General features: G+C 42.4%; 2 protein-coding genes across 3 annotated transcripts; one reads left to right on the forward strand and one right to left on the reverse strand.

Moving 5' to 3' along the window:
* On the reverse strand, window positions 1-2,531 carry LOC119550882 (endoplasmic reticulum junction formation protein lunapark). The gene is made up of 7 exons (XM_037859869.1): window positions 2,523-2,531; window positions 2,375-2,422; window positions 2,039-2,268; window positions 1,838-1,970; window positions 1,180-1,609; window positions 621-797; window positions 1-342 (listed from the first exon to the last, which is right to left on the reverse strand). Exons 2-7 carry the CDS (start codon window positions 2,399-2,401, stop codon window positions 176-178), a joined length of 1,164 nt encoding a protein of 387 aa, XP_037715797.1. The 5' UTR covers window positions 2,402-2,422; window positions 2,523-2,531; the 3' UTR covers window positions 1-175.
* A 736-nt stretch (window positions 2,532-3,267) lies between these two features.
* On the forward strand, window positions 3,268-15,002 carry LOC119550648. 2 transcript variants are annotated; one of them, XR_005219498.1, is made up of 6 exons: window positions 3,268-4,024; window positions 12,135-12,368; window positions 12,891-13,235; window positions 13,289-13,681; window positions 13,741-14,820; window positions 14,883-15,002. XR_005219498.1 is itself a non-coding variant. In XM_037859487.1 (5 exons), the coding sequence occupies exons 1-5, from the start codon at window positions 3,389-3,391 to the stop codon at window positions 14,713-14,715; spliced, it is 2,583 nt and encodes an 860-aa protein (XP_037715415.1). In that variant the 5' UTR covers window positions 3,268-3,388; the 3' UTR covers window positions 14,716-14,872. The 2 variants fall into 2 exon arrangements, 1 of the variants encoding a protein (XP_037715415.1); XM_037859487.1 differs by lacking the exon at window positions 14,883-15,002 and having other exon boundaries at window positions 13,741-14,872.
* Window positions 15,003-15,296: the final 294 nt, after the last annotated feature.

The following is a 15,296-nucleotide window of genomic DNA, read 5'->3' on the forward strand; positions in this document are numbered from 1 at the left end:
TCGAAGCTTCATGTTTTTCATTCAATGTATTCATTCTTCGACAATAAATTCATGATAACAAATATCGTTGAAATTTGCTTACCAATAAAAAATTAAATAAGTAAGCTAATAAGCAAATAATCCAAGAATTTTGCTTGACTGGCGCCTAGAAGGTGTATATCGATGTGGTTTGCCCTCAGGAACTCGCAGTCACCTCAGTACTGTTGGCTTCCGCGGTAGTAGATCCAGTCTCGGGTGTTTCAGTCTCCATTGCCAAGTCTTCCGTTACGGTGGTGGCATCCATATCAGTTTCACTCGATGGCACATTCTGAAGCAGGGCTCTTCGTACAGATGGCTCCTTATCTGAAAATGTAGTAAGTATTAAAAGGGGGGAAACCAATTTACAAGTACACAAGTAAGTCATTGCGCCCCATTATCAATTACATTTGTAATGCTTATGTGAAGTACGATTGGATTTATATTTGCTACACTACCCATAAATACAAAACTATTTATAAATTTATAGAACTCCTAAAACTGTTATTTGTTATGTTACTTTGTGTAATAATTAAGATTCTACACATGACACCGAATCAATTGAAATGATTTCATACTGGGGTTTCCTTAAATTACATACATACCAGAGTCATCATCGGATGATTCACTATCTGAGCTGTCGTTTCGCTTTGTTGCTGTTTCCGATGGGGCCTCCAAGGAGAGACGGGGGGCAACGGGTCGCTTCTTCCTTGCCTGGTTAAGTACATTGCAGAATGCACACCTGAAGGTAGTGTATTCGTACTCCTCCTTGGGCAGCATTCCTGTGAGATAAGACAAACACGTTAAAGAACTTAATTTCATCATTCAGTCGAATTCCAAAGCTTAGAGTAAGATTTATGTTCATATAAATGAAGAGATTATACGTGTTTTTTCTTTTTACAGACTAATAATCTGCATCTTGGATTTTCAAAATATTTTTTAAAAGTTTTAGTAAAATAAATAAATAAATGTATAAGTTATACATAAATGGTAAGAACAGGTTTTGATTGACTTTAAATGAGCTCTTCGTGAATTCTATAGCTTTTCGGTTAACACTAGCCAAAATAGGAATGAAAACGAAAGCCTAACCGGTTTCTCAACTTCTTATTGCAATGCGATTCTCTTTCGAGCTATACAACTTCTACTAGAATGATTATAACCCACCGTTGTGGGCATGGCACTCCTTGCAGATCATGCCAAACCGATCCTTTGGACTGTCACCCACGATGAAGTCCACGATGCGATCTAGGGCGCTCCGTGATCGATCGTCCACGATGGGGAAAGGCGATCGTCGACGCAATTCTTGAACGGCACGCAACTGTGGTGATGCTGACGTCAGCGGAGCCAGTGACTGGGTGCTGATGACGCTGCTGTTTAGCGATGTATTGTTGTTGTTATTATTGCGGTAGACACTGGTGTACGGGGCAAGCGACCGCTGCTGTTGTTGCTGTCCGCCCGTTATTGCAGTTCGGGCGGCGGCAGCTGGCTGAGGAGACCGCTCAACCAGCGAGCGGTTGGGCGTCGATCCGGTCGGAAGACCGGTGATGCGGAGCTGCTTCTTATCGCCAAAGCGCTCCAGGAGATTCACTGCCACCTGGGGAATGCAGTATTGGATAAGCACTGGTATAAGGGTTATTCACAAGATCTGAGCTATGATATGAGTTCTTTTTTTTGGAAAGTGAATAAGCCACATATCTAGTTATTAGAATGTATATACACACTAATTAAGCCCTTAAAGATCAAAACTAAAAACTCAGATTATAACTCAGATCGTGAGACTGTAAAGGACTCAAATAAATAATCTCCGGATCTGAAACCCCACCTTATAGGTCTCTTTGTCCATGACCTGCTCCAATATCTTGCGCTTGTCCTCCTTCAGACGGGACAGCTTATCGCCATTTTTGTTGAGCTTGCGCTGGAAGTACCACGTAAACAGCCGCCGCAGAAAGATAATGCTAGAGAAGCCGGGGAAGATCAAGGTCAGCCAACAACCGGATTCAATGGGATCTCTGGCAGTACTCACACAATCGGAAAGAGGAGAAGGGGCACCAAGTACATGAAGCACTCCTGCACCGTCGGCGGGAAGTAAAAGAAGTACCAGAGTCCGAAGCCCACGATATACGCGCCTATGGTGAAGCCCACAAAGTTGGTCACGAACCGCCGCTTCCGCTCCTCGGTGTTGATCATGTACTTCTCCAACGCCTGGATCTGCGTCTGCAGCCCCTCCAAAACCGCCTCCGTAGACTTTTCCTTCTATAATTAGATTCGTGGTTTCACGACACATATTTTTGGGTCTTAGTATATTGGCACTTTTGCACTCGTCGATGGCTGCGTGGAGGCGACCATCGGATATACGCACCCGGAACTTGGACAGCACGAATCCCATAGTGTTTAGGTAGGAATTTAACTAGAAACGAACAAACTTAAACATTTACTTGGCTATTTTGCTATTAAACCGCCCGCTTGCCTAGGAATTTATTTGTCGCTCAGCGTGACCGTGGCTGTACCTTTCGAATTCACCGAGGGAACCCGAGAAAAATACTTAAATACCGAAAGAAAACTGCGGGTGCTAGCGCAGACTCGAACCACCAGGGAGAATTCTTGTTGGAAATGCAGCGTATTCTCAAACCAAGGGTGAGGATTCGTTTTTGAAATAAGCGAATTTAAAAATCGCTGTTTATAACAAAAATCTTTTTTACAAATCACTTAAATATTTTTAAGCTTTTACAGAAATTTAGAAAATCTTTGTATTTTTACTTCCTTAAAACTTTTTTATTTTGCATTTGTTTTCCAATGTTCAACAAGACCATTGTTTGTCATTATAAGTAGGTTATTTTTCAATTCCAATAAATCTTTTTATGTTTAAAAATGCTTAAACCCAAACTTTGAATTGTACTTAAACTAAATGTTCAACAAGACCATTGTTTGTCATTATAAGTAGGTTATTTTTCAATTCCAATAAATCTTTTTATGTTTAAAAATGCTTAAACCCAAACTTTGAATTGTACTTAAACTAAAATCTTAAAATTCTCTGAAACTCTGAACTTAGATTTTAGTTATTCAACAAACAATAATTCCATTTAAAAATACCGCACTATGGTTAACTTTCTGGTTAGGGTTACCATAAATGCCACTTGGCTGACCAAGAAATCGCTCGCCTCGGTCACACTGCATTTTTGATTTGCCGGCTATTATCGATAAGTATATTTCCCATCACTAATGCCGGCTGTTTCGATTTGGATCGCAGTTTGAATCTGAAAGCTCCCCGAATCGGTTCGGTTTACGGCTGTTCGTCGTCGTCGCGAGTGCGCCAAGAAATAGCGAAAGTTCAAAGACTTGCGTGAGAGGTAGTCCCCAGTGAGGAGTTCCAGCCATGTTGCCGCTGCAGGAGCCGCAGTCCTCGAACTGGCAGCTGGAGGACTACGCGTTCTTCCGGAAGTGCGGGGAAATCACCGCCTCGCCGGACGTCCAGAGCTTCGGCTTCAACTGCGCCTTCTGCCCGGCGATCTGCCTGCAGTTCTCCGTGTTCATGGACCACATCCGGGTGCAGCACACCCAGGACATGCGGCGGCGCTACGAGTCCGGGGAGGGGCGCAGCCAGCAGCAAACCCAAACCGATCTGGTGATAATGGAGCTCGACTGCCCGGAGATGTTTCAGCCAGAGGGCCAGGGGAAAGCCAGCTGGGAGACGGACATAGACATCCAGCTAATGACCCTTGTTCCGCCCACTCCCGGCCTGCATGTAGCACCACCCCCACCGCCACCGCCTCCACCACCTGAAACACCCGAAATAGACTTGGTCTATGTGGTGGAAAACCCATTGCCACCCTCGCCGCCGCCCTCCGCGGACATTTCGGGCGACGAGTTGCCGGGGAACTGCCTGCAGTCCTTCGACTTGGATCCCTTCGCCATTCTGCACGAGGTGGTGGCGATGACTCCGCCCACTCCCATTGCTCCACCGCCGGCTCCGGTTGCGACTCCACTGCCGCGGTACGAGACACGACGCGTGGTAAGTTAATCACCGCTGCCCATTCCTATTCCCAGCCACAGTGAACGCCCGCTACCGGAAATCGCAGCCAGTAACACAACTTACCCTTACGCTGTGTTACAGATTCAGTGGTCTTATAGCCATAGAAACTCAATTAATTTGACTTAAATTATCAGGGGTGTCACAAAAGTCTCTTCCCCCTAAAAGCAAATCTCGGTGTCACAGAAACCGGTTCAAAAGTAAATAGACGAAATTAAAAAATGTTCCTAAAATCAGACCAAATTTACTTCAACACTATATAGACCAAGTGACACCGACGGTTTAGGTGGAAACCCAAAACCATTGATGGTTTTTGTGACAAGCCTGTATATATATATTTAATACATCTTAATCTTACCAATTATCCTGATTGAATTCAGTTGATAATGGAACCATTTCGCTTAATCTTAAATTGAAGAATTGCCATTCGATTATGCTTATTACTCGTATACTTAATTAGTTTTGGATTCATGATGAAATGTTATCTAATAAATTAACAATAATTCACATTTCGCACAAGGCTGTTTATGCATTTTTGGTATAACTTTTTGGTATACCTTTCAATGTTACCCATACCGGTCTTTCACTATATCTCTTGGCTTCCCCTTTTCATGCGATTTTGTAATGCAAAACGGCTTTCCGCTGCTGTCAGAAGGGCAGGGGCGGGGTTCGCAGAGGGGCGGTGGGCGCAGCGAGTTCCGGAGGAGGTTCCCCTGGTCACTTGACCTTCAAAATAACGGCGCAATGGCACACAACACAGAATATTGAGCAAAAGTGTGTCGCGCATTTTGCGCGCTCATGCTTCTCTTTTGTTCTCGTCTTCCCCTTTTTAAGTCCCGTTTGCTGTCCGTTTTGTTTTTTTACGTATTCTTTATTTATTTTGGAGGGGCTGGTTTGTCAGTTTGTCAGTTCGCCATTCCGTCAGTTTGTCAGTTTGTCAGTGTGTCACTCTCCCCGATATTTCCAATGTTTTTTGTTTTTGTTTTCCAAACCGACGCAATTTTTCAGCTTTTTCTTCAGGTTTCCACTTTTGTTTTGTTCCATTTTTTGTGGACATGGAAATGTCTCGGTCGGAAAAAAAACAACCATATCTTTTGTTGTACATTCAAAGCGATTTATGTGCTAAAAAAAACATACATATAGCAATGAGGCTGAAAAACACTCGATATGTGGGACACAAACATTCGGTGTTTTGGAAAATAGCTCGTCATATTTTCTTTGTTTGCGGAGGCCTTTGCTCCGTGGACGATTTTTAAAAATAAAAGGCTATTAAATGGTAATTATAATGATTATTTATGCCAGCGCGACAGATACCGAACTTTTGGATCGTGTCGCATATCACAAAGAATACATCTATTTTTCAAAGGATTTCGTCTCTTATTGGGATGAATAATAAATTTCTTAAAAAAAGAAATAAATTTCACATATTTTTCACCCAATTTTCTATTGCAATACCCATTTCTTTAATTTTGTTGTGCTAAAACTATGAAAAAGTACTTTAAACGTCAATAAGTTAAATTGTTTCCTGTGCCTTGACAGGCACTTCAGACCATTTCTATGTACTACGACGATCGCCAAAATCATTTAGGTGGTAATCAGACGTTAAAGCTTCTGAATAAAGATGGAAATCTCGCTGGTTCTCCATTATTTTGACGTGACGCGGTTTCATTAGATTTTATTTGGCCAAAAATAGGCCAGACCCGTTGACGTAATGTAAATGCCAATAAATAATATTTTCTCACACGAGCTAATTCAATGATAATTAAGGGAAAATAGTCTGAATAATATATGTGAGTAATCTAAATGCATTTGTTGTCAGATATAAGGCGAACAAATAATGGATTTTACGCAGGGCAGACGGTTAGAATGTTGGTTATTATTATCTATCAGTCGATATCCGGGGGCATTGAGCTGTACTTTCGGAAATAGAAATTGAAGTGTTGATAAAAATCATTTTCTGTTTGCCCGTAGGCTGCGAACACGACACTTGCAATAGAAATTATTGGTGAATTCCTTGTTTTTTTCGGTTCTGCTATTATCAGCATTGGGCAAGCTTGTCGGCCGACATGGTCTTTATCTAGACCCCAAAGAGGTAAACAAATAGGGGAATATTATCTAAGCTTCGATTTGGTAAGCATTCGTTCACGACGCCAGCCACAGTGGGGCAGATATTATGAGTTGTACGTTGAATAGAAATTATTTCGTAATTTAGCGATTTCCGATATTAAGTAATTTACGATTTTCTCAGCTACACATAAATCGGAATTTTGCAATTGCTTCGGTTTCCTGCTCAAACCACTTGTAAACGCTGTGCCTATTATGATTTATATCCATGCACAATATCGATGACGCGCTGCTCTCGCCACTTTAGGTTATTTAAGATATGTCCGATCAATCGATCGATCGTGGAAGTCGTCGCCCGACCCAGACAACCCAATCAGTCCTCCTCCCGCTCGACCACTGTCATTCCAACTCACCGCTCGTATCGCTATTGGGGGTAATAAAATAATTTTAGATTTTCGTCGATATTTGCCGGCTATTGAAAATGGCTTAGAGATAAGAAGGCACGGCGGAACTTAACTAAGGAGGTTTTAATGTTCATTTAAACACTTGTAAATTGGAATTTTTAGAGCACCTGCCATAAAAACCTGCACAGCCCATAAATCATTGTCCAAGTAGAGCGACGAATCGAAATATACTTGTTGGACGATGATTTGGCTGGAAAAGCTACTGAATAATGGCAAGTTATTTAGCATTTAACTGGCTGGAAAGGGTATGTTACTAAGTATTGCCAAGTTATTTACCAATCAAATGGTGCAATGCTTTTCAATGAAAACATTCCATACCAGTTTTTAAAACCGCTTTCACAGAACATCTAACAAATCTCTGAAATTATTACAATCAATTAATTGTTTGCTTTTGATTGTATCAGTATTAAACAGCTTGGACCCCCTCTAAATCATCCCCAATCCATTAAAATCACAGTTGTGAGTGCACCGAGCAACCCTCCCCATATATCATCACCCATAATCTAATCTTAAGTCGTATCAATGCATTCCGTTTATTATCTTCCCAGGCGATAATTTGCTTTCGGCATTCTGAAAATCTTCGGAAAGGTTCGATTTATGTGGACGCTAATCATGCTCACACAACAAACGAGGACATGTTAACACCCACTGCTTCAGTTTTTATCGGCCACATCCATGGCTATTAAATAATTACCAAGTTTAACCAAACATTTCGGCAGGCGGTCGTCTGGAGAGGGACTTTGGGGGCTTTCCACCCGCAAGTTGGCCCTGATCGATCAACTGAGGAGGTTTTATAATCAGTCTAATTAAATTAATGCAGCCTTGTGACTTGACTGACTCGGACTAAAAAGTTATTTGTTTAGAGTTTTACAGAGCATTTTGTGTTTTGTCAGAAATTGATTGCACCTAATGCCCCTTATTATCGTAGAATCTGGCTTTCGCTTGCTTGCTTCCCGGTTCCTGTGTGTTCTCTATAGGGTTTCCTATCGGTTTATTTTTTGTGGTTTTCGGTGGGCTTCCATTAGGGCGTGGACGAGTTTTATGCTCGGCCATAAAAGCAAACGAAACCCTGCCACGGGTTGCGTGAAAAAAATACAAAGCGAAATATTCTTCATAATTTATTAGCTCACGTTCGCTTTATTACATTTGAGTCTCGTGTTCTCCCGGATTTCGCATGTCGCCGTTGGCCTGAAACCGATTTACCTTTGTTCGTTGTCATATGGCTCGCGGGGTATAATTTTATATAGCATACAAAAATGGGAACTTGTCGCAGACCTAAGTCCGTGTGGAAAACAAGACGCTTACCGAAAGCCGCTGTTCGATCAATTAAAGCCCTCCATTGGGCCCCAAATCAAACAGAGCGGCATAAAAAACGGAACCGTAAACTTGCAATCAACCATGGTCGATGGTTATATGTACGTTCGTACAGGCACTGACACCATTTGAGGCCAAAGCCTTACAATGGTATTAAATGGTGTATTAATGGGCTTTTCCATGAATCTTTTATTTGCACATCAACCAGGTCCCCTTTGCCCTGAAAATACCGAGGATTAGCCCTTGCGCTATATGCACAAACGTCCCACATTCCACGTCCAATTAAGACTTTCAAAGGGGCAGGCCAGATGCGATAATTACCCTTTCGGAATGAAAACGTATCAAAATAAGAGTTCCCATTAATTCATTCGAGGCATCTCAACATCGAATCGCATCGCATCATCTTCAAAGGCTTTTTTGATTGGCGCTGCCCGCATATTTTTTTGCCTGGTGACAAATGCAATAAACAATAGCTTTTAATTGAAGTGCCCGATGACGCAGCTGCTCGCACCCAGAATTGGTCTAGACTGACATTGCTTGACCCATGGATTCCCGACTTTGATATGGACCGCACTTCAAGTGTGGCTAAACGAAGAAGTCAGTTAATTAAAAAATAACTTAGACAACATGACAGTGTAGTGGGTTTTATTCTTATACATTGTATTTAAACTTGTTTATGCATAAATACAATAGCAAATCAAATAAGAACTCAGAACTATTATAATCTAAAATTATATTAACAAAAGCTTACAAGTTTTAGGGCGTAGTTTTTAAATCATGATGAGATTCAGTTAGTTATTTGTCCGAGGAAGTAAGCAAAAAGATAAAGTGTTAGTTAAGACAAATTAGTTCTCTCATATAATTTACCGAACGATTAATCGTTACAGTCTTTTGAGATGACATTGAGGAACTAGTTAAAGTTAATATGACATTGAGAAATCGGTCCTCAATCTGAGAAATTTGTATGTATTATCTATAAAAGTCAATGTTACCCGTTTAATAACGTTTAATAAATACATACGTCCCAACTTGTTTGTTGACTTCATATTAGAATCTATTAAAGAGCCATAGAAAGTTCTGTGGTCTCTCCTCAGACCAAACAAATCATATTGAACTCCTACAAATCCATTATGCGGTTATATATCGGTATATGGCTTCAACGCATGATCCCTTCGCTCTTTTACTTCCCTTTCCTTAGCTCGACTTTCAAGACTCTGACAGTTCTAACGAGTATCGACCCCCTTCGATTGAAGAATTTATAAATAAACATAAAGGGGAAAACACTGAACTAACTCAATAAGATTGCTCTGCGATCGGGTTTCAATATACATCAAGGGAAGTACACCCAGGAAAACTGTGCGCTGCTGTTGTTGTTTATTGAATTTTTATGCAATTTTGTTAACTGGATCAATTATTTCAATTGCGTGTTCGGTAAACACAAGTAGTGACGCAGTCCAGGGAGAATTCCGGTCGGAGTGCGGGGAAATGGGCGGGCAAGGCAGCCACACCCCACCATTCGTGGGCGTCTAGGGCCGACTCAACCACCCAGAGGAGACTAAACCAACTTTCTATGGTCAGCGGTTCGAAGCTAGCCGAGCCTTTGTTTGCCCCACTCCGCTCGACAAATGGTTGGGTCTCTTGTTGCACCAATATTTAAAAAAGAATAATAGGAAATAGAAAAATGTAAACGGGAGAACTAGCAATGGGATACCTTGGACGGATACGTCCGATATTTTAACAGATTATTAAAACAGTGCTTTTCTGTTAGAGGTCCTATACGTTTTAAACTTAAATTCCCATAACAAAATCTTCATGTATAAAAATGTATTAACACAGCGAAGTAAAAATGGGAATGCCCTTTGCATACCCTCGCCATTTAAATGCCAGGGGAATAGATGAAAAATATGATATAAAACAGCTGTTTAACCATTTGCACTATTCTATATGGACTAGAAGAACGCATGTGGGTGTGCAATGCAATGCAATGGAGCTCCGATATGGAACTATTTCCCGTTGCCAGGCAGACACCATCGCCAAGGATTGGCAGGGTCAGCAGGGAGCGGTGATGGCTTTAATGGGTTTACTCAGCTCACCTTTCCGCAGGGCGTCGAGTGGTTTGGGGTCCTTGCCTCGAGTGGGTGTGACCCCAGTGGGGCTCCAGTTCCAGTCGCTTGAAATGAAAATGTTTTCGCTCGCTTTGCCAGAGAGGGCGCAACTTTCATTTCGACGTTTGAAATTGCATTTTTAATTGGGGCCAAGGCTTGTCGGGCTTTTTTCCTGTATTTTCCCTTTTGCAATTTTCAGTTATTCAATTAGCCCGGTAAAGTAGTGTAAGCTTTCATGGGATTCGCGAAAGGTCAGGGGCCTGTTCATCGGATGAATGATTGGTGGTTGGTGTCCGCTGTAATGCCATCCGATATATCAGAAGCCGTTTGGCCATTAACCCTTTTTTCCATTCATTAAAAGGGAATAGAGGGCACAGCTGTAGTTTTTTGAAAGAAAACGAGTTCCATTACTATGAACTACAAGTGCTATCAACTTGAATGTGATATCACAACATAAATAATGTCAGTTTCATATTTTTCCCAATTCAAATACTCTCCAGACCTTAGGACAAGTGGATCAATACGTGCAAGCCCATTTAATAAAACATTAATTACAAATAGCAAATAACTCCTAATGCGTTAGGTCCCGGTTTCACTTTATCTAGGCCCATTAGCGTTATCGACGTTTTGTGGGTGGTCCGGGGCTAATATAAACTGGAATATATTGACGGGCTGGAATATCGACTATTGCTGTGGTCACTGACGAGTCGCCTCAATTTCAAGACAATCAGGCGACAACTTCAATTACCAAGTATAGTCAAGCAAAATACTTGACAAATTTAATCAAATTAAAAACCGAAACTTAGAATACCCTTTCAAAATGTGATTTTTTAGCAGCCTTGTATAATTTATGTTAATGTATTTATTTAACAAAAAAAGTAATGAACCGCTAAGATTTACATTTATACGTACCCATATCAACGACTAATTATACAAAGAGACATTTCTTATTTGTTTTCATTTGAATAATACCCTGTGGGGTATATTAAGCTTCGTTTGCCTCTACGCATTTATTTTGGGAACCGGTTAGAACTGCTAATCGTATACGGGTACTGTATGTAATGTTTGCCAAAGCAAAATATTTGCATGCGAAAACGAATTTTGTTTCGGTTTTAATTTGGGTCTCTCGAATTCTTAATTAGGGCACTGGCATTCCGGGACCTTATCGACAGCATTGCTCAAGTATATGGGGGTAGGTCGGGTTCCATTCTGCGAACAGCAATACACGTTAGGCACCAGCTGCAAAAAGTTTTATTATATCGGGCATAATAGAGTTTCAGTAAATAGTCTTTCATTCATTGTTTATAAAAAATGGCTTCAATTTATATGTTCACTTTATTCTACGAATTTTTTAACTTATCATGGCAATTGAAACGAAATTTTTTACGCTTCGAGAGGGTACTACGACTTCAGAAAGAAGTTTGCAACGCAGTGATGCTTCATCAGTATTACTCGACGAGTCGATCTAGCCATGTCCGTCCGTCCGTCTCTACGCAAACTAGTCACTAAGTTTTAAAGATATATCATATACGGTTTCTGTAATACATGTATGATTTTAATAGGCCGATATAAGCTGCAAGGGTATATCAACTTCGGCTTGCTTTCAAGTTAAGTTAAAGACAAACAGAAAAACTTCTTACACCGACTAATACGAACTACATCTGGCATAATCTTATATACAAGTAGACGCCCATGAGTTATTCAAAAACTACATTCTTGGGTGTTATATTATAATCTATAACGTGGATATAATATAATCTATTTTAAATGAGATATATAAGTTCTATAAGGGAAGTGTTATGATGGAATTTGCATGCTCCCCTTTGTAGAGGGGAAAAAAGCAAAATAATACAAAATTTATGGGAATGTGGAAGTCGGGCCATATGCAAGTGCGATAAGAACAATGACGACGACACAAGGGCCAATAGCCGCTGATATTGGAGAATATAGTATCGAGATCGGGGGAGTCGAGGAGCAGACTTTCCCTTTTTGTTTACGAGTTCTGTTTGTGTACGATTTCCAGCGCTACGATAAACCCGGGACAAGATCATGTGGCTGGGCAACGCTTATCTCGGAGTTACACCGCCAATAGCAAATGTTACAAATTTATTTATTTATGCGAAATATTTATACTTCTCTTTGTAGGCTCTGCAGCGCAAACTTCGCCAGGCGGAAAACGAGAATGCTAAAGTTGGGGGGAAGAAAGAGAGGGAGGAGAAGGTGGATATGGATTCGGAAGAGGTAGCGGTGGAGAAAGAGGAAAAGAGTGGGCAGTCGGAGAAGAACGTGCTGGAACTGACGCCTCCAGCCACGCCCCCTACCCCATTGCCGGCCACCTCGCCTTCGAGCAGCACTACGAGTTGCGTGGATTTCCAAACGGTAAGTAAACAACTAACGATCCTCACACGATCAGAAAATATCAACGGGTGTTGCTATAACCCATATTACGAACTGTATTCTGTAAACTCTTAAACGGCTGGATTTAAATTATAAATTCGTCAGAACTCAAATGAAACACTTTCTTTAAAGCTAAGGTTTATGAAGTCGAACTAATGGAGCTCAGGCCCCTGACTGACACAAAGTTATCTACATTTTAAACTTAAAAACTTCCAGTTACAGAAATATTGTTAGTACCTGACTTATCCGAGTTTATGGTTGCCTTTAAGATACAAGTTTGGCATTTACTACCTCAGCATTATGGGAAAAAATATGTTAATGTCATTATTGATGACCATACTGCTAAACGAATTACATTTTACATTTCAATTATCGCTGGAAAAAACTTCTCACTCCCCTACTGCACTCCACGTAATGTAATGTATTGTAATTTAATTACTTATGAACGACAACCATGATGTTCTTGTATACAAGGTATACCTTACCATATTCTTTCCATTCCAGAAAACGCGTAGGGAGCTGGAGCGGAATCGTGAGTTCGTTGGCTGTCTGTTGGCGGAGTACGAGCGCACTGAGAAGTTGTGGAATCCGCGCCACCCGGACTACAAGTACAATACCAAGCGGAGTGTCTACGGAGAACTGGCTGACCCGCTGGAGGCCATCTGCCACAAGCGGCTGACCGGAGCCGAGATCTTTGCTGTGCTGAAGGAGCTAAGGGGCAGATACCGCCGCGAACTGAACAAACTGAACGCCCTCGGCGGAAAGTACAAGTCGCGGTTGTGGTACTTTGAGAAGATGCACTTTCTCAGAAGCGTCATAGAGAACAGAAAAGCCGAGAGGGAGGCCAAGGTGAGTAATACAAAAGTGATCTGTTCGGGTGAAATATACCATAATCCTTTCAGCTCTCCAATGAGAGCGCCGAGAGCGAGAAGTCCTGCGAAACGGACGCGGAGTCCTCCAGCAAGTCAACATTGTACCACGAAGTACTCAGCTTCATCCTGAATTGCTTTAAGCGGCAGGAGTGCCTGTGGAATCCGATGCACCTCGACTACAGCAGCTGCTGCAAGAAGGAGCTGTTTGGGGACATCTCAGCCCAGTTGCAGGAGGAACTCAACTACGAGCTGAGCGGCGAGGAGTGCTTCAACGAGATCCAGAAGCTGAGGACACGCTACCGCAAAGAGCTGCGCATGGTGATCAAGCACAAAGGCCTGTACCTGCCCAAGCTATGGTGTTACGACGAAATGGAGTTCCTGCATCCCATTCTGCAGGAGCAAATCTTCAATAAGATCAGCAAGGTAGTGGGTTATGAACAACGATTGCTTAGGATATCGCATTTATTTGATTTGCATTCCAGAAAGTCGGAGTGGTGGAGACCACTCAGAAGACCAAGTTCATTGATGCCAGCTCCATACAGTTTGACAACTCCGAGGATCAATTGCAGTTCGTGGAGATCTACCGCAACTACTCGGCTCTGTGGGATGTGGACCATCCCGACTTTCGGTCGAATACGTATCGTGGCCAGGCCTTGGGTCAAATGTTGGATGAGATAAACACCACTTTTCACACATCCTACACCGCGGAGCAGTTGGAGAAGACCTTGTTTGAACTGCGTAAAGACTTCTCGGCCCAGAAACGAAAGATACTCACCGAGTCCGGGGACTCCAGCAGTGTTCCCTTGATGCACGCCAAGCTGTCGGAGTTCCTGGACCAAAACCTCGGACCTTTCCGATGCGATATATGTTCGGAGCTCATCAAGACCTGCGATCAGTACAAGGTGCACCGGTCCGCACACGATGGCACCCAGCCCTTCATCTGCACGCTGTGCGGGAAGGGCTTCCAGATGCCCTGCAACCTGACGGTGCACATCAGACGGCATCGGAGGGACTTCCCATACGCCTGCGAGCAGTGCGACAAGCGCTTCGCCACATCCACGGAGGTGGCTATCCACCTGCGCACTCACACCGGCGAGCGGCCCTACATCTGCGATCTGTGCGGGAAATCCTTTAAGACGTGGTCCTTTTTCGATATCCACCGGCGCAGGCACCTTAACCAGTCGACATTCCACTGCCCGATCTGTGCGAAGGGTTTCTACGAGAAGAACCGCTTCACCGACCACATGAACTCCCACTGGGCGATCCGCAAGCACCTGTGCACGGTGTGCGGCAAGACCTTCACCACCTACGGCAACCTCAAGAAGCACACGGAGCTGCATTTGGCGGTGAAGAAGTACAAGTGCAGCACGTGCCACAAGCGATTTGCACAATTCGCCAGTCTGCGATGGCACAAGAAGAGGGAGCACAGCTCCGAGGGGCAGACGGACGTCAAGTAGAACCTCCAAACACTCGAAGCCCTCCTGTGCACTCGACCGTATTTACAAGGCAATCGTAAAGAGTTAGATGTGTGCCCGTGTACTTAAAGATATTGCCGTCTGAAGGTAGTACCTACCTATCATATCGTTAATCTACCACTAAGTAATGTATTTATTTGCTATTTAAGAATGTCTGATAAATGGCGACAAGTGTTGCTTCTCAAGTTCTGTAAGCAAGTTCTGTTATCGCCGTAATCAGACGATTAGCCAGCCATTTGTTCAATGCTTGTAACTGGTTTAAGAGCCGGATCCCAAAGTCGCTGAAAGTGAAACCAAAAATATACAAATGTATTTAGAGAACCTCTAGCGATTTATGTTTTTATTTGTAAAGTTTATTTCGAGCTTATCAACTAGAATAGAAATTTTAGAATGTCGAAAGAGCTGTAACTGGTTTCAACCAGTTGGAATAAGAATTTTCCGCAATAAACTAGAATGAACGTATGAATAACTCTTTGCCGAAGTCGTAAATCTTCCATCGAATCGATATTAATTTAGATACCGCCTCTTTGGCTTATTTGCCGAACGTTTATTGACTCCAATTG

This window comes from Drosophila subpulchrella, chromosome 2R (genome assembly GCF_014743375.2).
Source record: "Drosophila subpulchrella strain 33 F10 #4 breed RU33 chromosome 2R, RU_Dsub_v1.1 Primary Assembly, whole genome shotgun sequence".
NCBI classification, from domain to species: domain Eukaryota; kingdom Metazoa; phylum Arthropoda; class Insecta; order Diptera; family Drosophilidae; genus Drosophila; species Drosophila subpulchrella.